General features: G+C 49.4%; 1 protein-coding gene across 8 annotated transcripts in view; it reads right to left on the bottom strand.

The window, feature by feature from the left end:
- LOC144173833 (uncharacterized) overlaps nt 1-21,357 on the bottom strand; it is a 268,949-nt gene that overhangs the window by 232,285 nt on the left and 15,307 nt on the right. For all 8 annotated transcript variants that reach the window (XM_077702098.1, XM_077702101.1, XM_077702095.1 and 5 more), the window contains exon 3: nt 3,765-4,085. In XM_077702098.1, coding sequence (XP_077558224.1) covers nt 3,765-4,085 — 321 coding nt within the window. The remainder of the gene's footprint in view (nt 1-3,764; nt 4,086-21,357) is intronic.

Below are 21,357 nucleotides of genomic sequence, written 5' to 3'. Positions count from 1 at the left end.
AATTTAGCGTTTAGCGTACGCAAAGGCAACAAACGCTGTACTAAAACTCTCTACTGTTAATAAATTTCGAGGCAGTGGAAATACAATCAGCTCCATGCATATGCCGGCTTCGCAACGATGGTCTGTAAGACACACATGGCGCTCATACAGACGGAAAATAACACAGTGAGATCGCGCCAGAAACGTTTACACTGTCGTAAATACATCACATTTGTGAACAGAGGGACTGCTGCACATTAATATGTATTTTTAAAGCATGCAAACGGTAAATCTCAGTAGTGAACGTTCCCCAAAAGCAAGGGCGACAGTGGGGAGCGAGCGGGAGCGTTCCGTGGCTCCTTTCAAAACGGGCCGTTAGGGGTATTTCAGTGGCGCCCCCGCAGGCAGCCCTCGAGGCGTATACTCGGGTACAAGTTAATAATGGCAAATAAAAAACTGCTATTAACGGTACAAGTTAATAACGACCCACTGGCTTAAAAACCATCGTGCACCTATTCGAAAAGTTTTGCCAATCCTTGAAGATGCTCCAAGCGGATTAGTCTGCGCATTTCGCGAATACGTCACTTTTGTACTGAAATAAAGAAATAAAACTCCTGCTGCTGATGATGATGATGATGATTAGTGGCTTTCCCTTTAAATCGGGGCGTCGGTTGTCAGCAACCGACTTGCCTGTTTTATTACGTTACTTGCCCTACTCCCAGCTAATCTATAGATTTTCTTCCTCCCTCCCATCTCTCCCTCTTTTCTGTTTTAAACTCATCCTGCTTACTTCGCAGCTAGCGCCATCTAGTGAAAACTAAATGAACTACAACGCATTTCAATTTAATTTTTTATTTCACTGCAGAAATTATGTATTACCAGAGTCCTTCAATGCTTTACTGGTCACGAAACTGCTCCGTAACTCAAAGGGAGAGCTTCATATGCTGCGTTTGGCCGCCGCCGCGCGGTGGCGCCACCCTCTCACTGAGGTCATTTCTCGGGCGGCGTTGCGCTGGCTCGAACGGCGGAGCCGCGGCGAGTTGTGTTTGTTTTGTGCGGGGAAAAAATGTAACGTGCATATCGCGCTCTTGTGATGCGACTTAAGTAGTGCAACGACGATGCCGAACATGTGTTGCGTCCCGGGATGTCGTTCCTTGTACAACGATACCACAGAAAATGTTTCCTTGTTCTGTTGACCGAGCGACGGGCAGCTGCGTGAGAATTGGAGGCGCGCCATTCCAAGGCAAGCAACTGAAGATTTCAGCTTCCATTATAAGTGTGCGACAGCGTGTGAGAATGCACTGTGTGTGAGAATGAAAAAAGCAATGTACCATTTTGAGAGCATTGTGGACCTAGAATTGTACAAGGCTAGCTTGAAGCCGGATTTTTGTCATATCAGTCAGGTTGTAGCGGTGCTTCATTACCTGTTTGCAAACTTGTATTACCTTGCGCTCAGACTCGCGTGTAAAAAAGCTTTGGGACGTCCTTGTGCTTTTACTTTTCATATTTCCGCACATTATCCCTTAGGGTTCGTTTTGTTTGTTTTGTAACCGCGCGTGGCCAATTCCGGTTTCTTATCCGGCGTTTCAACCGGAGCGCCCATTTGCTCTATTTGTCATACGTCCCGACGTAAGGCAATATTGTTTGATATGGAAAGGGTTGCCACCTTGTCGCTAACTTGATTTTTTGTTTCTTCGACAATGTTCTCGATCCTATTTCCATGGATCTGAAATTAATAACGTTCCGAGAGTAATAGCAAACGCCGCGCAACTCACTTTATCGACGTTCATCTGTGCACGTCACACATCAGACTGCTTCTTCGGCATTTGTATTTAATTCTAGTCTTTTGAAGAGCAGGAGCTCGCTTTAATAAACGTCGTTCAGAAAAGCTTTGCGTCGTTCTTGGCTACGTGGCAATATTCTGTTTCCTCTGTGTGCTGCACATCGCAGCGCGAAAAAATAAATTTTTGTACGCTGGACCACGCTCTTTTGTCTCCCTTCGTAACATTGAAATTTTTTGTTGCGTGTGATAAAATCAGTTTTATGGTTCTTTTTTTCGCTTCCTGTTTTTTCAAGTATTGCAAAGCGTGGATGCAGAACGACACATGGTGCAACATATATCTCTTCGTGTTTTGATCCTTCGCGTTTCTGCAGCGTTTTTAGATGTTCTCAAGTATGTACCCACTCATCGAAACGACAATACTATCGGGCTATCTCTTTTAGCGTTCTGTGCATTCCAGAGCAATCAACAGATTCATTAAGCGTAGTCTGAACGACGCGTACTTGGTTTCTTTCAGTTTTTTTTATTGTATTATCGATAGGACCGCAGCAGTCCGTGAATACACAGCTACCGTATATATGGTAATCACAACTTTGCTTTAAGAAAAGAAGCAATATATATTTAAAAATTCGTAAACACGACGACGCAACGCTTTTGCCAGAGCACGCAGAAGCCGTTGCCGTTCGCGGCCGAAGTCTACGGTAATTTACTTCAAAAAATAAAACCACATTGAAGGCAGGTGATATACGCAATGACTGGACTATTCATCGCTAACTACTGCGAAAAAAAAAATTACCCCGCATTTCCCCGAGGGGGAGAATGTGAAAGTGCGAATGCACGGTTGTCGGCCCGCTTACGGCGCTTGCGCTCGGCCCCCGCAGCCCACCGCCTCGCCGCCTTCTCTTCCATCTCTTCCATCGGGTTTGTAGTATCACGTGTACACCACGCAGTTATCAAGCCGCTATAACGCCGCTGAGTCGCCAACGCACGCCGCTGACGACGTAGTTTGAATGCGTTAAAGATATAAGGCGCGTCTAACACTGATATCACCGTCGCGTCCGTAGCTTGGTCGGTAGAGCGTCGCGCTGCGGCCGCAAAGTCCTCGGATCGAAACCTGGCGCCGGATGCTGTTTCTTTTTCAAATATAGAGGAGCACTGCGGACGCCAACGCCGCCGCCGGCGGTGGATGGTTTGGGGTCGCTTATAAAGTGTATTCACACTTAAAACACACTTAATCAGCGCGCAGACACCAAAAGCAGCAAGCGTTTGCACGCCAAGAGCTGGCCAATACGCCGCACGCGCGGCGGCTGGATGACCTTCGTGCGGCGGTGGCGCCTGTAGTGGCGCGCGCGGTCCCTATATGAAACGAGCGCCAAAGTTTCGTGACCAGTAAAGCATTGAAGGACTCTGGTATTACTAAACGAAGCAAACTAGACCGACGTATCTGTGAGACGTTTTTTATCGGTACACGATGCTTTCTAAGCCGGTGGGTCATGAATTTGTAAACCCCTAGGAATTTGATCACGTCTTTATACCTCAAATTCTGACTGAAAATATTTAATTTCTCATTGAATAAAGCATCGTTTACTGCCGAACAAACGCTTAGGGCAAAATAAAACACCAAATCTTTCGAATAAAACAAACTTGTATTCTGTCTGTAAGGCCCCTTTAAGAAGCGTCACCAAGCTTTCGCCTTCAAAGCACATGAGCGGCTTTAATTTCCCCGAGACATTTTTTACTAAATACCTGTGCGCAACATGAAACCACTAAACACCATGAGAGCAGGTTCAGTAGATCGACTGACTATTTTAACGCGTTAGTGAATACGGTCATAGGCATTGCAGCATAGCTGGTAAATAATGCTGTCGGTAAGCAGTTATACCACGCTGGTTAAATAAACTACGGATGCAATACAAGTAATAAATTAAGCGTTAGATTATTACAAAAAATACGCGTGATTAGAAAGCGTTAGATTCAGGTTCGGAGTAAATGAAATGGGACGAACCGGAAAGGTTATCCAGGCAGCGTGGCGTTGCTTGATCCCATCTTCCATTTTTGCAGTACAGGGTGTGCCGATTAGACAATGTGTAGCCATTTTCACAAACGTAGGTTACTCGGTCAGGATAGAACCGAGATACAATCATGTGCCCTTTGCTGATCAGTGGTGGAAGCGGACAGCGTCGGTCGGAATTGACGCCAGGTGGTGGGACAGACCGTCTCTTCACGTCTCCACCGGCGATTTTTTTCTGGCCGAAGGAGCCAAGCGTGACATTGCGCGGGGACGGAGAAGGGGCTGGTCCCTCCACCTGAACAGCCGTCCGGAGTACTGCAAATGAGGAAAGGTGCGAAGAAACAAACAAGTTCCTGTGTTATAAAATATATAGTCTGCTGCATCCTTGTAGCAGACTGCACAAGGCAGTTTTGAATCGAGTGCAATCATGGCGTGGCTTTTTCGGCTGGAACCGAAAAGCTGACAAAATTAGGCTGAAGACAATTATACACAAATAGACTGGGAGCGGAAGCCGGACACCTTGGGAAGCGACCTCTTCATAATTGTCCTATGTGTCTCCAATCATCCACTTACCTGACATTTAGCCGTCCCTCTACGAGAGCAGCCGCACTCAGTCATTCTTACCATGGCTATGAGAATCCAGAGTTCTATGCAACTGCTGCGCGAGAAAAGCTACTAAAAGAAGAAACAGAGGAGCGAAGTCTCCAACGTTGTTTAGTTCTCGGCGTTCGAATTAAATTCCAGTTTGGTAAGAAACTGCGCATTCGCGGCGGTGTGCTGTTTCCCCGGCAGGTGCAAAACGTAGCCACCCACACTCGACATAATCCTACTCAGTAGACGCTTAATTAGGGCGGCAGAGTTATAATACGTTTATAGGCTTTCGCAGACTATATACGCGCAAATATGCGCGACATTGACCTGGTTATATATACGCATGAGAACCTCCGCTAAGTTCGCTAATCGCGCTCGGATGTAAGAGCCACCAAACTGCCCTAACGGCTGCCCGCGCTTTCTTCGCGTGCTGTCGTTGAGGAGAGGGGAACAAAAAGAGCAGTGACCTCCCGCATTTTTGTGTGTTTGTATTGATTCCGACCACCCAATAAGCGCAGAGTGCTGGGGAAAGAATAGACGCGGCCGCCAGAATTCAGTGCTGCCACTTTCTGCTGTTTTTGTTTAATCTCTGCTGATTTAGTGATAAGAGTGCAAAATCTACTGATTTTTTTTTGCTTTCTGCAGATCAGGTTAACAAAAGCTACTACTATGTTGGGCCCCAGCTCAAGTTAATCGGGGCGTCGCCATTTTCCCGAGAACCTGTTTTGATTGGCTTTGAGGGTCGTCGAGAACTGAAAGCCGACCAAAAAAAAATTGGTTTCAGTCCACGCTGTGAAGGTGGTTGGAAAGCAAAGCTCTAAACGACACCCACAGCAATTTCCATGCGACGTCACTTGAATTCACACACGGGGTGCTCTACAAAGAGTGAAAGCAGAGATTCTGCCAGCCATTAGCTGGAATTTGCAGGGGCGGAGTCCCGAACGCAACAGCAACGTCGGCCGTGAGGCGGGGCAAAGAAAACGGAGAGGAGCGACGTTCGAAGGGTGAGGCAGCGGAACCTAGTCATCCTGATGTGCTAGCTTGGGGCTACACATGGAGGAAAGAAAAGGTGCTAGACCACCGCGCCACACACGCGCAGACACCGAAACGATTCGGCATGTGAGCTTAGTGATTCCCATACCGATTTGAACTAGTTAGTTTAGTAAGTTTGAGAATCGCGAGAAAGCTGAGGGGACTTTTATAATGGCTATTTATCAGAACCAGTTGATCTTTTCGCCTTTTGTAATACCTCTTAAAGCACAACCGAAGGTAGCGTTTCTCTAGCAGCCAGATGCATGTCTGTATGCGGTTTGTACATTTTGTTTTCCCGCCTCGCAAACCAATCCTTAACGTATGTTTGCCGAACGACCACTTAATTCCTTCGGATGCGGGTTACCCTGGCGGTGCTGTGGAACAAGTTAATCAAGCCGTGCGAAGGCAGCGCGCAATGGACGCGAAGCTGCGCCAAAACAGGCTCAAAACAACCGTCGCTAAAGCATACGACAAAGGCGTACCGTCGACGCCGCCGCTGGCGAGCAGGCACTTCCGAGCGGGGAACGCTGGGTAAGTTCTCCGTGCCATCTAAAGTGTACTCCGTGAATGAAACCCTCCTTCTTCTCCCCCCGCCGCCACCTCCGCCGCGTTGGGAGTTTGTTGCCCCGCACGCCACGAAAGAACCGTCGGCTGGTAGAGCTAGAAAGCTTGGCTTTAAAAATGTACAGTTTGCGATATCACTTCATTGCGAACACCTCAAAATTCAGTAGGAAAGAAGCAAATGCGTGTTTTATTGTAATAATGTAATTAATATAAGGGGTGTAAGTGTCAGTTTAATGAAACTCACCGGAATTTACCTAATAAAAGCCGACGACAGTACCTGCAGTACACGGATCAGCTGCTTGTGACGCTGACGTGAACATAGCATATAGTGCCCAAAAAGGAATAAAAAGAAGAGAACCATAGTTGCATTTGCTCATCTTCCCCCAACGCGGCGCCAATACACGTACGCGTGCACGAATTAAGTACCGAGCGTTAAAAACGAAGTTTGAAATGGACAGTTGCTTTCTTACTTGTTTTGAACAGTAAAATCAGCTGATTTCTGCTTAATTTTGAGTCACATTTTAATGATTTCTGCTAATTTTTCAAGCAAAAATTTACTACTACCTTTTCTCTGCCTGTGGCAGCACTGGGCCAAATTCCCCCTCCGTATCGTTCCCTGCCTCAAAGTCAACTTGTCTTTCTTTGTAGGTATTTATTTGCAGACAGCCACGGGTCGCGTGATTGTTTAGACCAATGAGTGTTGGTGTCGCGGCGGCAGCTTGTTTCATACGTACTGTAATGGTTTTCGCGACATGCTAGGGCTGCAAGGGAAATGGGCGCTTATCGCTCGTTGAGTTACCTCGTCTGTGTCGGTGTGCAGTGTGTCCCATAGAGTTATGAAACTATATGGTGTGTACATCTCGTGGTTTACCTTCAATTACCTGTGCTTGGTCCATCACTGTCTGCGTGTCAGCTCGGCCGTCTGATATGCGCTGCCGGCTCTCCGTGCGACGACGTCTAATGACCATTGGATACCGACTCACACAACAGAGTGTGTGGTACGTGTAGCGCTGCCTATTTTGTGCGGTTTATGAGTCGTCCGCGCTAGGAGCGTGTTTTGCGTTGCTACCTGTAAGTATCGTGGTCCTGACTGTTGCGCAACAGGTGCAAAATTAAAAGAAATCTTTGTGTGCTCGTTTTTTTTTTTTGTTCGTTCGTGGAGTCGTATCCTGGCATTTCTTCATCAGCGCTTTCACCTTGGAGACATCAGCTTGTGGTGGCCTGCTGCGTGAGCGTTGCAGGTGACCGGCGCCAATGTTACTTGTACGCGTTTTTAATAAAATGAACGCGTTTTTACACCACTCTCGCGGGCGTTGTTTTGAAGTGAAGGCTGCTAGCAAAAAAAAAATTCACAGCAGCTTTTAGCATGTTCATGTTTCATTCCGGCGTAGCGTGGACTCTGGGGTATCAATCGTCTTCGCAAGCGGGGACTTATAAATTGCCGCACTGACTCGCGACTCAATTCGTAGGTATGTAACTTACTACGACACACAGCGTTCATCAAAAGTGACCTAGAGCCAAACTTCTTGTGTGCCCGGTAAGGCGGGTTCAATGGGAATTCTCGAAAAACTTGCAACTTTCGGCGGCTTATCGTGTTCACCACGGGTAAATTGTCCGACGGAACAGCTGTTCTTTTAAAAAAGTCACTGTCTTTTCACCGCCACGAATGATTGTAAAGCCTTCTGGGTCGGCTTTTCGTGTCTGGGGATTTCTGCGCTGTTATTATCATTTCCGTCTGAGATGTGCTTGAAACACTCTGCGCTGAAGTGTACTACAGACCGAGTCCAACGTTCCTTCAAAATATTAGCTTTGATATCCAGAGCTTGCGTTGGGTTTCCAGCTGCGGAAAGCAATGCAGGCTAATGCCTCGTGTGTTTCGTAAATTTCCACTGCGCCAATGCGCATAATTTTCCCGTACATTAAAGGAATCTTGTTTGACCGACTAGTGCCCTATACAAACCCATGTATGTTTGTCGTTTGTTTCCTCTCTATTGAAATTTGACCGAGGCACCCCCTATCTTAAGCGGCGCCACCTACAGGACGATCTCCTGGCCATAGCGTCGGAGCGTCAAACGCGGCAATACTTTTTGCACGTGTCTTCGCGCTGGAAAACAAAAATTGAAAGCCAATTCCTTCGTTTTAAAATATTCCGCGCAGAGTTCACAAAAAATAATTTCTGCTCTTTTTCGCTACTTTCAGACATTAGATAAGCACAAAACAAAAGGGCAGACTTTTCTATAGACGTCTTTAGCACTCAACTAGAAATCTGGCAGTGGAATTGCGGAATAGTTTAGCGCGAGCAACACAGTCTAGAAAAATACGTAGAAGTAGCACACATCCAAGCAGACATTACCTGTCTACAGGAAGCCGGCAATCACCCTATAGGTTACTGGGATACTGCACAATAAAAAACAAAAAAAAACACGAAGCAACGCGTGCGCAGCCACCCTGGTCAAGAAAGACGTGACAGCTATGGAGCTCGAGACGACCGCAGTCGATGCCCTTCTTGCAGAGCTAATCCCGAAAAAAAGTGGGAGGAAAAGCACCTTCGTCTTTAGTCTCTGCAGTCCACCCTTAAGTCGAGGCCAAAATTTCGAGAGACTTTTCCGGGAAACCATTACAAAATCCAAGGGTAATCAAGTCAGAACTGCCGGCGATTTCAATGCCTCCCACGAAGAATGGAACTGTAAGTGCCACCCAAAAAGGAGAGAAGAGCATTGCCTCTGCGGCCGAACCTGCAACGTAGCCTTTATCACTGATCTGAATCGGGCCACCAGAGCAGACTGCTGCACTCGTAATAAGAAAAGTCGTAGAAAGGTAGTAACGGTCGTATTTACTAACTCCTTATGAACCTTACTGCAGTCAAACCCGATTATAATGAACCCGGATAGAGCAAATTATCCTGTATATCGAACAAAAAAATCCCTTACGAAAATGCATGCGAAGCATATTCTTCAAAAACGAAGTTCACATCGCATACTTTATCGAACTCGGCGCGCCTACAATTGCTACCGAAATAGACAATTTCGGGGAGGCGATTGAGATGCTGATTGGCCATGATTGAGATGTTGAGCCTCGCATGGAGCGACGTGACGCCCGACACCTTCCGTAACTGTTTCCGACGCACGGGATTCACGACGGAGCCCATCCAGGCAGCGAGTCGTGACCAAGACGGCAGCATCGGCGAATTGCTGGAAGAGCTCGCCAACGTTCCAGATACTGCACCAAAAAAGTGTCCTTTCAGGACTTCCTGAGTGTCAACCTTGCCATCACTGTGAGCCCCCAGGCACAGACAGCGTTGCTGATGTCATGGCAGCTGGTGCTGCTGAAAGCACCGAAGAGACTTCGGATGCCACAACGTAAAGCCATCCGATGCTTTATGAAGTGCTTTTGCCAGTCGATGTGCGCCGCCAGTATCTCTACGATATTGAAAGTCGCGCACTTGAACTGGTGAATGCGGTGCTAGTTGGTGCCGCCACAATGAAAGCGAAAACAAAAATCACCGCTTTTTTTTTTTGCAAATTTGGCCGTTAAGGCGGAAAGTAGCTTTATTCCATGCAATAAATAGATTGCTTTTGTGTAAGGTATTGAGATTCTCTACGTCTTCGTTTCTCTATGTGGCAATGGCCGGTGGGGGGATGGGGGTCCCGCGTACTAAGAACTATTAACAAAAAATTCGTTATAGACGGGTTCGGCTAAATAGAACTATTGGATATATAGAACTCATCGCGGTAAATATTACAGTTCGCAATAACCGGGTTTGACTGTAGTGCTAAATTAATTGATTGATTGATTGTAGGGTTTAACGCGCCGACGCAACGCAGGCGATGAGGCGCGCCGTAGTGGAGGGCTCCGGATTAATTTTGACCGCCTGGGGATCTTTAACGTGCGCCGAAATCTCGCACACACGGGCGTTTTTGCTTTTCGCCTCCATCAGAAAAGCGGCCGCCGCGGCCGGGAATCGAACCCGCGACTGTAGTGCTAAATTAACTGCCTCCAGTTACTAAGTACCTAGTGTATACTGGGACAAGTAACTTGTTAGTATTTCATTAGTGAATGCCCCGACCTTTTTTTAGGAGTGTGTGAACGAGCCAGTGACACATGCCCAGACCACGAATTATCAGAATTTCCGTTCAAGCAGCTAAACTCACCTGGGAGAAATTTGGGAGCACTCGAGGTCACTGTCTGGAAAAAAATGCAGGGAACCACTTGCAAATGGCATGGACAGCTCAGAGAAAATCACCTCTATCAAGGGTATCGAGTATCGGTGCGCAAAGGTCAAGAATAAACAACATAACGTCACCAAAATCCTACAAATAACGACGCAGACTCCAGAGATTGACTCTCATCTAACCCATTTGTGGGACACATGAAACGGCCTAACAAGACGGGGGAAAAGGCATAAAAAAAAATTCACTATCTTCCCGTAGGGGAACCCTGAGTAGTATGCGAAGCAGCCATGGGGTCGACTCAAGTTCCCATTAGTTTTCAGTTCGTCGTTTGTGTCAGCGCTCATTAGCGTCATGATGCGATACTTCGCTTCGCCTCTTCTTGACGGCGCTCACCATCTGAACGAGTGAAGAACATAAGGCGCGTTCATAGCAGTTGCTCCCGTCTCGGTTTGTAGCGCAGTGGGAAGAGCGCCATGTACCTCCCCTTACGGCCAGAGAGTCGTGGGATCGAAACCGGGCGCCACCGTGTCAATGGCACTTTTTTTTAAATGGGAGACGAGACAAGGAGAGGAGAGGAGGGGGAGGAGGATGCGCATGCGCAGTGGAGTGCCGGCGGAGAGAGGGAGGGAGGGACACAGCCCCGGCCATAAGCTGCTTCGCATCTAAAACAGAAAACTTCAAAACTGAATCGCATGAACCACTAAAAAGGCGAGAGAGTACGCAGAGATTTCAGCGAGACAAAACTGTAATCATTTCTGCAAGGAACTTGGAGCCCCTCCATGACTTAGGCACTCCTTCCAAGCATGCTCGACAACCCCTAAACAAAAGCCACGAGCAATAACCTACTGATACGAATTGCTCATGATACATTTAAAGGCACACTGAAGTAATTTGTAAACATTGCGGGATTAGCAGCGCAAATAGACCCTATGCAAAATGCGCCCCGCCATCTCACGTCGACTCCGGTAACTAGGTCCGCCATTTTGGTACGGTCGTTTGAAACCGAAACCAATTAGCAAAACATAGAAGGCGGGCATTGACCGCTCTTGGTGATGAACTACAATGCCGGAGCATTGCTTCGTGCCGCAGAGCACGCAATGCGGAAATGCCGGTTCAAATGGAGAAAAGGTGCGTGAAGTTCCACGCTTTTGAACGAACTTTGTGACGCGAACTGTGCCGGCGCGGGCAACCTTTGTGACACGCTGAGCGCGGTGCGCTTGGAGCGAATATTTGGCGTTGGTTCGCTAAGCGCGGGGTTCCGTAGTCGCTGTCCGTATGAAAAATACAGCTGTGTTGGAGTTTTGTTGTCCAGCCTTTGTATTCTAAATGAAGCCTGAGCGTGCGCCGCCTATTCACGCGACTGACAGCGGCGCTCGACCGGGAAAACAGTACCACACTTTGCCAAAATTAGGCTGTTTCTTTACTCGTCCCTGTGGCTCTGCGCCCGCTTCATTTCATTGTTAAATGGTACCGCTTAGCCCCTAAACGAGCTTTTATCTTACCTAGGGATGTAAACAAACTTTTCTTGCCGCACTACGCCGTCACGGTGCGGTTGAAAATTTCCTCTGTGGCGGGCGCGCACGGTATGGGAGTGTGTTGTTGGTTTCTTTACGTTGCATTTAGCCGCGTGTCGTTGCAGAAGTGGCGAACACTGTTTTATGATGATCTAACGGTCGAAAATTCGAGCTTTGCACTTGGTTCCCGATTTGCCGGGCTGAAAGGTTTGTTGTTACGTCAAGTTAACTTGGTGCCCATTGTCATTCCAGCAACGATGTATTTACTGTCGAACATTTTGCGACTAAAATACACTCACTCCTTTAGTTTGTCACATGCTGCATGCATGCCTCCGACGTAATGATAGTGGCCGTTGATGTAGGTAGCAGAGACAATTTTCAAGTTTTATTCAAAAAGAAAATAGAAAACGGCCACAGTTGCATCAGGCCGCCGCGCATCAGCTTGAGTGCGTTCGCGTTTTTGTGGATATAACTGTGGATATAAATGGAACAAAAAGAAGCATTCGCGCACCCCTGCATGTCGCGGTCTAGTAAACACGACGTTGCCCAGCCTCTGCGTGCTTGCGAGATGCCCACGGCGAAATGTGGCATGAATGCTTGCTGGCAGCTCATAGGTGACCCTGCAGGTGCAATGCCAGTCCTTGTTTCTGTAACTTGGGGGGGGGGGGGGGGGGGGGGGGGAGGGTGAGGGGGGGAGGAGCGGGAGGCCAGCGCAACTGGGGCAAAAAACTCATTCCCAAGGCTACCAAGTTTTCTCCCAAGCGCCTGCACGGCACTTTGTTGCTGCTCGCATTGCTCCTGTACTCGAAGTGCATCGAACAGACGCATTGGCAAGGGAAGGGAGGGGCCATTTTATCGCGGGCTTCTCCAGTCAAAGTTTTGGACACTCGCTGGCTTGATGCCCTGCTGTCTCGGACGTCCCCACTGTTGTGGCAGCTCAGTGCACGCAAGCTCCGGTGGCGCCTCTTAAAACCTTTGGCTTGCAAGAGGGCGAGTAGGTGCACAGCAGCCAGGATGTGACTCCATGCTCCACTGCAACCCGCCGGGCACTCGCACGATGCCTCCCCAATCGCCCCACTGTCCGTCTCAAAGGTGAGGCACACAACATAGTGCCGGTCACTTTTCTTCTGGGAGCGAAAGCAGCTGCTGAGCACATGGATGAGGCCCAACCTGCAAGAACAGAGAGAGTATCAGTAAATAACACTCAGGGAAGAACAGGACTAGTCCACTACAGTTTATGGTAAAGGGACAGAGCAGAAAGAAGTGGCTGCAAGGAACAGACTCAAAATGACCAGATTTTGTGTCTTGCTTAACACTGTTGCAAGGGCAACAATCTACACCTCAAACAGCAATGATGTCAAAATTGTTTGTCAAGTTCGAGCGTGCAAGTATCTCTGCATGCTTTGTTAATGCATTTATCAAGAGAAGGAAGTTTAACATTTAAAAACTTCAGCGTGAGTAATGATATCAGTACCCGCATAATCGTGTTCGTCATAACTTAAGCAAGCAATAATATGATTATCTGGAACTCACTTCCAGAATCTTTCGAGATAAACAGGTAAACATTCGGGCTATACCGATGACCCATCGAATTAAAAAAAAATCTTCTAGTTCAGTGAGTTCGAGCTAACGAGGTTTTACTGTTTTATCTATTCGTGCACACCAAAAACATGCGCTTTAGAAACAAACACAACCACCCCACCGCCAAAAGAGGAGAAGAAAGACACACAAACAGATTTTTGCGCAGAGCATGCGCTATAAATAATAAACACACACAAAAAAAAAATAAAATTCAAGGCGTATGTGCGCTTTTGTAGTTGACTTCGCCGCAAAGCACGATTGCTTTGCGGCAAACGCGTGGGCGGACGACCGTCACGGAAAACGGCCGCAACCTTTCCGTAAATATCTTCGCCAAAAATCATCCCGTAAATTCCATGTACAGCATTTGAAAATACCTAAACCACCCACTAGCGCTACGGTCTGGCGATTGTCGCTCTCCTTTTTCAGGGTTACTGCAACAGGGTCGCCGCTACGCATTTGCGTGGCAAACAACGATGAACAAAGTGCTCTACAAATGCTCATACCGGTTAACTCGCGTCAAGTAAAAACAAAGAAGGATTTACTTACTGCGAGTCGCACGTGTTTGTCCGCACCGATGAAGGCGAGCAATGCCCCTCGGTGACTAGGCGGCATGCCCTGCTCCTTTGCCGCTCGGATGGGTCTTTGGCGCGGCACCCCGAATGGTATGAGTCTTCAGACACAGTCGGCAGCGCAGGCAAGTCCTTCGTCCACAATCCGCGGTCGAAAGCCGGAAAACACCATCCAGTTTGAGCCATACCGCGTTACCGTCACCTACTCTTCCACAGTAAACAATACGAGACTTCCCGATCGGCGCCCGTACCAATATGGCCGACGGTCTCGTTTACATCAGTGTTGCTAGATCACCAAGCAATTTCGCATAGGGTCTATTGTAGTCCAGAGTCCCTACACTCTAAAAAAAAGAGGTCGCGGCACTTTCTAACCGTACACTTCCCAGTTGTTAAAGGGACACTGAAGTGAATTTGTCAAGCTCCCGTTTTTGCTTGAACTGCGTAGACTGGCTCAAATTAGCACACTTTTCATCATTTATCCGGTTGACAAATCGGTAATTATTTTACAAAGCGCGAAAGAAGAAAAACTACTATGCGCGGTTTGCGGCGGCCGCACCAACTCAGCTGTGTCGCTGAGAGGAGGGGGCACCGTGATTGGACGATGCCCAATGTTAGCAATCAAACAAGTTTCGGTTTCGGTTTCGGTTCTGTAAAACAACATGTTTGACATCCGGTGGCGTCGTTGGATGGGCATTCTCAATATCCCAGTAATCGTAGTACCGCGCTTCTGCCATGTTGTCGGCTGTAAAATGCATAAGATAAGCCTCCCAGGACGGCTTGGAAAATCGTAGCATCCACTAGCCGAGGCCTACGCAGTGCATGAACGCCCTCCGCGTCCCCGAGACGCTCAAATGTATGCGCTTTTCCCCCATATTTGGAGCCTGCTTCACTCATGCCTGTATCGTAAAAAGCGTGTTCGCACCAGGCCAAGGGTCTGTTGATTCTTGCCTGTGCCCACTGCCCGCAAGCAGTCGGTGCTTATGGCAACAGCACGCCAACGAGAACTCGCTAGCGCGCCAGTGCCAGCCTGCGCGAGTTCTGTGAACTAGTTCGTGGAGCAGTGAGCGGCCAAAAAAAGGTGAACTCAGTATAGAAAACATCGGCGAAAAACAAAAAGTTAACCTATAGAAAAAAAAGATTGTATATGCGGGGATTCGAACTTGTGACTGGCAAAATACTTGCGATGCCATACCTAGCGCTCCAGACCACTCGACCACGGGCGGGAGCGCTGCTGACCTTGGAAATATACGGTATATAATGTATAACCAGTTTACACTTTTATTTAGTTTTAGTATTTCAAGCAGCTTAGGTGACTATTTGTTGTATTGCGCTCGTGCAGTAAGCGTCCCCCGAGTTTCCACAATCGCTCGCGTCTAGCAATTGCATTTCTTAGACGGAAAAGCGTTCGCAGATGCGTAGTCGTGCTGCTGACCGCTGTGCTTGTTCGCCCAGCGCAAAAAAGTGCTTCCCGCACCCTAGTTTTACGCTGTACGGTAAAAATATCAGTTGATTTTATTTCCTTAGTACCTATATTGACTTCGCTGACTCTTCTCCCCCTTCAAGAGGCCTTATATTTTCCTACTGGCGTACCAGTCAGCGAAGCGTCGCATGTGCGCTTGTGCAACGCTTGTGTTAAGCGACCTTAATTGACTTGGAGCTAGATACAGTATACAAACTAACGAAGTAAAGAAAGGCACATTCTTCCATTAACAAACATGTTGTGGCTTAGTTTCAACTGATCGAGCGAATTGCGACGACCCGTCGGCGGCCGGCGGACTAAACGTTGGGCCGACTGACGACTCGGTCGCGGAAGGTCGGCGAGCCGTGCAGTAGCGAGCCAATTGCCAGCTCCTCTCCTGCTGACGTCACACGAAAACGCCACAGAAAATGGGCGAGAGTGCAGAGAGGAGGACAGCATTTTCGAATTGATTTTTCTACTAAATAAATTCGCGTAAACGCGCTCAGAGTGGTCGAAACAGGGCCTAGGGACTCCGGACTACAATTTGCGCTCGTAATCCCGCATTGTTTACAAATCACTTCAGTGTCCCTTTAAGAGGTTTATTTGTCCATCGAAATAGATACATAACACGCCTCGATGGAACTATGCATCGCGGGTTACAAAAGTTCCTTGCGAGAAGAGAATTTATTATAAAACCACATATCAGTTCGCAGCGACTAGTGGTAACAGCGCTGCCCGAAAAACAGAAAAAAAATCTAATCAGTTTCCAAGTACTCCGGGCAGCCTACACTTTGCACAACCATTGTCTATGGTGGTGAAACAATTAAGCTACTCTGAAATCAATGCACAAAAAGTTCACATGTGTTCAAAGGAAGAGTTAGAAACTCGTTGAAAGTCAGTACGGCACAACAGTGATGCTCAGGATGTTATTCCTGACCACTATGAAACGCGTGGACCAGCGTAACAGGAAGGCTTCTTCACCTAGAATTGCCAACTCATTGTCTAAAAGATTCATAAGAATTGAGCGCACACGCCACAGCAGTGGAAACATCGCCCGTTGCGGTCGGGCGCGAAGACACGCGGCACCACGATTTCGCCATAATACAAATGCAGCAGCACACATCAGGAAGTTCACCAACGTGTCATTTGAACGTGTGCTCATTGTAAGTGTAAGACCAAACGACCTGCTTAGCACAGTCCAAAACGTTACCGCTACACGACACTGAAACAAGGCATGTTATAATGTTTCACTGTGCCCGCAGTGCAGCCACCGTGACGAACGCACAATGCCGAATCTCGCCAGACGGTCACATGTCGGAAGAACGTGCCAGCCACGCAACCATCCGAAATCTCTATCAGAATGAAGCTCCGTTGAAGTCAGCTGATGCCAACGGACACCGCGTGATCTGCTGTCTGCTGATTATCTAATGGTTTATTGCCAATGTTTCGCACAATTCGCTTGCTGTACTTTCCCGAAAATTTAGGCTTGGCAAGGTAGACTGGACGTTTCTCAGTGTTTTGACAACATAGGCATAAAATGGCGGTGACTGCTCAGCAGAGGGACCGGCAATGCGTTCGTCATAAAACATTGAGCGGTAAGTTCCCAGAAAATACTGCAGCAGCGCCCTCCCTGGGTACTCAGTTGAGTCCACAAGGTCGAACACTGCGCGTACGGCCAGCACGCTACACATGGTTTGCAAGCAAGGCAGACTGAAACCACCCATTGACTTGGGCAGTCTCAACAGCGCACGCGACAGTGTTTCTGTCTTGCCCGCCCAAAAGAACGACCCAAACTTCGTGGCGAGCTGACGGGTGAAATGGTGCGGCGGTTTCGCTACGTGTGCTACATAAAAAAGCGCCGCCGAGACGGACGACTTAAATATGTAGCTGCGCTCTGCGAGGGAAAGTCTGAACTTTGACGCTACCGCAAGACGCTGCTCCGCTGTCTCGAGGAGGCGTTTCCACGTACTACGCGCCACTTCACCCGAGGAATGGAAAACCACACCAAGTACTCGAACACCCGTAACCCATAAGTTTACGTTAAAAGTGGTGTCAGTATGATTCTAACGAGACAATCTTTTGAATGAACCAAACTTGTGTTTTCTCTTCATGGCTCCTTTAAGTATCCCAAGAAAGACTATCGTCTTTAAAAATCAACTGCGAGCACGCGCCCTCCGATCCCATAAGTACAATGAGCCTTGCGGCGCAAGCACTCACGCAGAAATACAACGCCTACCCCCGAAGCCATCCTGTCAGAGAGGGTGAAAAAAGTTTGGAAACAAAAGCGTTCGCAAAACGAAAGAGCGTCGCGTGGAGTACGAAAATTGCACTCCTGCAAAAAGAGAAGGGCAACGTGTTGCTCGCGAGCATAGTGCGTCACCTTCCTCTGTGTGTCCAAGTCCCGAAAGCCCTGGATATTCAAAGTAAGAAAACGCACCAGCATAAGGTGATAAATGCACAAACCACGTTAACCCTCCCATCCTCAAAACTCACTATCGTCGGACGGCACGTCGACTTCGACGCACAGTTTCTTGTCGTCGGCATCATCGGTTTCAGCTGACGACCACGACAACACCCGCTTGGACGCATCTAGGCGATCCGGTGGAGAGGGTCGGGGGGGAAGCAAGTCGTGCACCTGGTTGATCGGGTTGGTGAGGCGAGGGTCGGTAAGGACGAGGGAGGGACCAGCAGGCTCGTCAGTGCCTCCCACATCACCTGAGTCTGCCGAAGAAGGCTGACTTTGCTTGGTGCACGCTTCGAGCCGCTCCAGGAGAGATGGGGAACTCTGAAGATCGGCTACCTGGCTGACAGGATTGACGAGACGGGAGTCCGTAACCTTGGGCGTCGGGGCAGCACTGGTACTGGCCGTACTGTGACCGGCTACAGGCGACTTAGAAACGAGACTAGAACGGCCAACCGCTGCCTTGCCGCTCGTGCCGGTTTTGCTTTGTTCCTTCCGGCGGCTGCGCGAGCCGCTAGAAGAACCGGGGAGAGCGATGCTTTTCTCCAGTGCACGCCCTGGCTCGTGCTGAGCATGCTCCGCGGGGTCACTGCTCTCAGAAGAGCTGAGGCTCATGAAGAGGGAGGTATCGGCCAATGACGATGACGTGGCTTCTGCCGCAGGTGCAAGCTCTTCCTCCGAAGGCGACAGGCAGCTCTCCAATTCCATCTCTTGGCTGTCGGTAGGGGTGACGCCCAGATCAGCACCTTCGCTTGACTCCTCGGAAGCTGGCTCAAGGAGGCCCGGGGCACCTCGGGAAAGTCACTTGTACTTTCAAGAGCTTGCAGACCGGGGGGCGCGCGAGGCGTCTCAGAGAAATTGCTCGCAGGCCGCAGGCAGCGGGGCCGCAGGCAGTCAGCGGTGGCATGTTTGCCCTTGCAGCGGCGACACTGGGCATTGCAGTTGACGTCATCGTGGCCGTACTCCGAGCAGCGGCCGCACCAGGGGGTCTTGCAGGCGCTAATTTGGTGATCAGTCTGGCCGCAGCGGGCGCATACCCTCCGCACACTTTTGTATTCAAACTGGGCCTTGAACCCTCGAATCTTCGTGAAGTTAGGGACGGCCTTCGCCATCTCCATCTTCACGAGTCGCATGCCGGTGTTGATATGCTGAAGGCTCCTCCACGCCGGCTGGCTGACGTTGAGGACCTTCCCATACGGTCTCAGTGCTGCCGCAAGCTCCGCGTTACTCACAACGGGGTTCAGGCGGTACACTGTCATGTAGACGACCTGCGGGCCCATGCAGGCCACAGGACACGAAACTCCGTTCACGATGACGGCTCCTTACTCGGTGAGCTTGCGAGCAGCAGCACCCGTAGCCGCCACCGCGCAGAACTTGAAACCATCAGGGTGTCCAGGCCATAACGGCCTACGATTCCCTCTAGGGCATCCAGCAGGTCATCCACGGTGAAGTCCTTCGGCGCCGCGAAGTAAAAGACATGGGCCTTGGGGCGGTGGCTGAACAGCCTCCCAAGACGCCATGATGACGTGTCCTTAGATCCAAGACGGTGGTTTAGTGGTCAGTAAGGTTGAGGCATCCAGGAGGAAGGGGCTACCCCAAAGTAAAACGCAGGGCCACCCCTCTGCAACCATGGCGAAACCAAGGGAACCGTTCACTGAGGCCCCATGACGTGGGTGCTGCCTTCTCAAGTCGACCCAGCAGAACGATGATCACGGTCAGCGCAGCGTACTTCCAAGAAAATTTATTAATCGCCGATACAAAGACCCGCTGTGCTAAATACTACACGGGTCGCCTAAACCATACACACTGCATGTATCACTTCACCCACTACACCACTCACTACACACACAGTTCACTCCACAGTTCTCCATAGTTCACAAGTACACACACTATTAGAAGCACAATTACTCTCAAAGATCTGTAGATCACATCCTCGAAAGTTCACGACGATACGTCAAGGTCACTACAACAGTCAATAGGGTAGAATAGACACTTCTATTTGTTTGTTTACCACACGGATAAACCGAGGGGACCACCGCTGAAGGAACTGCTCTTCCCCCAGTGCGGCGAGCTCAGCCTCCAGGTGATCGAATAGACGCGAGCGTATTTTTCGAAGCATTGGAAACATGAACTTTTGCAGCCGTGCTCTGAGAGCCGCAAAGCCGCGCCTTTTCCAGATGATCTGGGCACCAACGCACAGTAAAAACAGAACAAATGCGTCGCGCGACTTTGTGCGTGCGTCGAGTTTGTGTCCAAACATCCGAGAAAACAATTTCTAGTAGGTTTTTGCAACCTGGCAATCGAACATCGCATGCTGCAGGGTTTCACGCTGCCCGCACTGTGGGCACCTGTTGGAGGGTGCCACACCCCATGCTGCGATGCGGTCTGCCGTGGGCAGGACCCCCCAGCCACGTTTCCAGCTGAAATCTCTGACGTCGGCCGGTAAAAATGAGGCCGTCAGCGGCTTCCACCTTACTGCTCTGCTCTTTCGGAGCTGGTCCTGAGTGAGCTGCGTCACTGCGAGGGTTTCGCAAATTTTACTCGGCGGTGTGTTGAGGACGTCAATGTCAGGGAGTTGCGTTCTCAAATTTCTGAACGACTTTATTACGTGCTTATAAAACGGGGGTGGCTGCTCGGCTGACGGTCCTACGCGCACACCATCAAAAAACAATGCTCGGTCAGTGCCAAGGAAGAACTCACAGAGCTTTCGCCCCGGGTATTCCTCATCACTCGCTAGGTTGAACAAGTTCCTTATTGCGAGGAGACTACTCATGCTTTCTAAACAGGGGATACTGAAACCGCCCATTCTGCTTGGAAGTCGCAAGCATGTGCGGGCCACTTTTTCAGTTTTCCCACCCCAGAAAAAGGAGCCGAGCATAGTTCCCAGTTTCCTGAGTACATGTCGTGGTGGCCGCGCCACCCTCGCTACGTAGTAGTAGGCTGCCGACACACAGGCTTTTATCACATAGCTGCGCTCCTGCAAACAAAGGTCGAAGGATGCAGCTACCGCTAGCCGCGCCTCCGCCTTTCCTTTCAACTGCCTCCATGTCTCATTCGCCACTTCGCCCGACGCGCGAAAGACAACCCCCAACACTTTCACTCGTGCAACCCATTCAATGCCGCCAGGCAGGTCCGACGCGAACGCGCCAAAGCGGAGCGCCTTGCTTTTCCCCCTGTTCAGCTGAGCACCAGACAACTCGCTTTACTCCGTGAAAAGCCGTAAAAACGCTGTGTAACTGTCTTCGTCTCTTAAGAACAGGGAAACGTCGTCCGCGTACGCCGAGACCTTGACCTGGCCCTGGCCAGGCAACGGGAAGCCGCGTATCGCTGGGGAGTCAATTATTCGACGCAAAAGCGGATCAAGGCATAGGGCGAAGAGGAGGGGCGACAGCGGGCAACCCTGCCTTATTCCACGAGTGACGGGGAAGGGTTCAGTGAGCTGCCCATTCACTAAAAGCTGCGATGTCACGTCCGTGTACAGTGCCCCCAACCTTGCCACGCAGTCCTGAGGAAAGCCGAAGTTTTCCAGAACGGCGAGCAAGTACTGGTGCTCGACCCGATCGAAGGCTTTCGCCTGATGGACCGAGACAAAACAGCCGGAGATGCCCGTCCGCATGGCGAAGGTGAAAAGGTCTCTAGTTAGT

The sequence above is a fragment of the Haemaphysalis longicornis genome, unplaced genomic scaffold (assembly GCF_048455015.1).
Source record: "Haemaphysalis longicornis isolate Haplotype H1 unplaced genomic scaffold, Haemaphysalis longicornis Haplotype H1 scaffold_3, whole genome shotgun sequence".
Taxonomy (NCBI): Eukaryota; Metazoa; Arthropoda; class Arachnida; order Ixodida; family Ixodidae; genus Haemaphysalis; species Haemaphysalis longicornis.
Note: the sequence above shows the minus strand (reverse complement) of the source record. Positions and strands in the feature narration are given on the sequence as shown.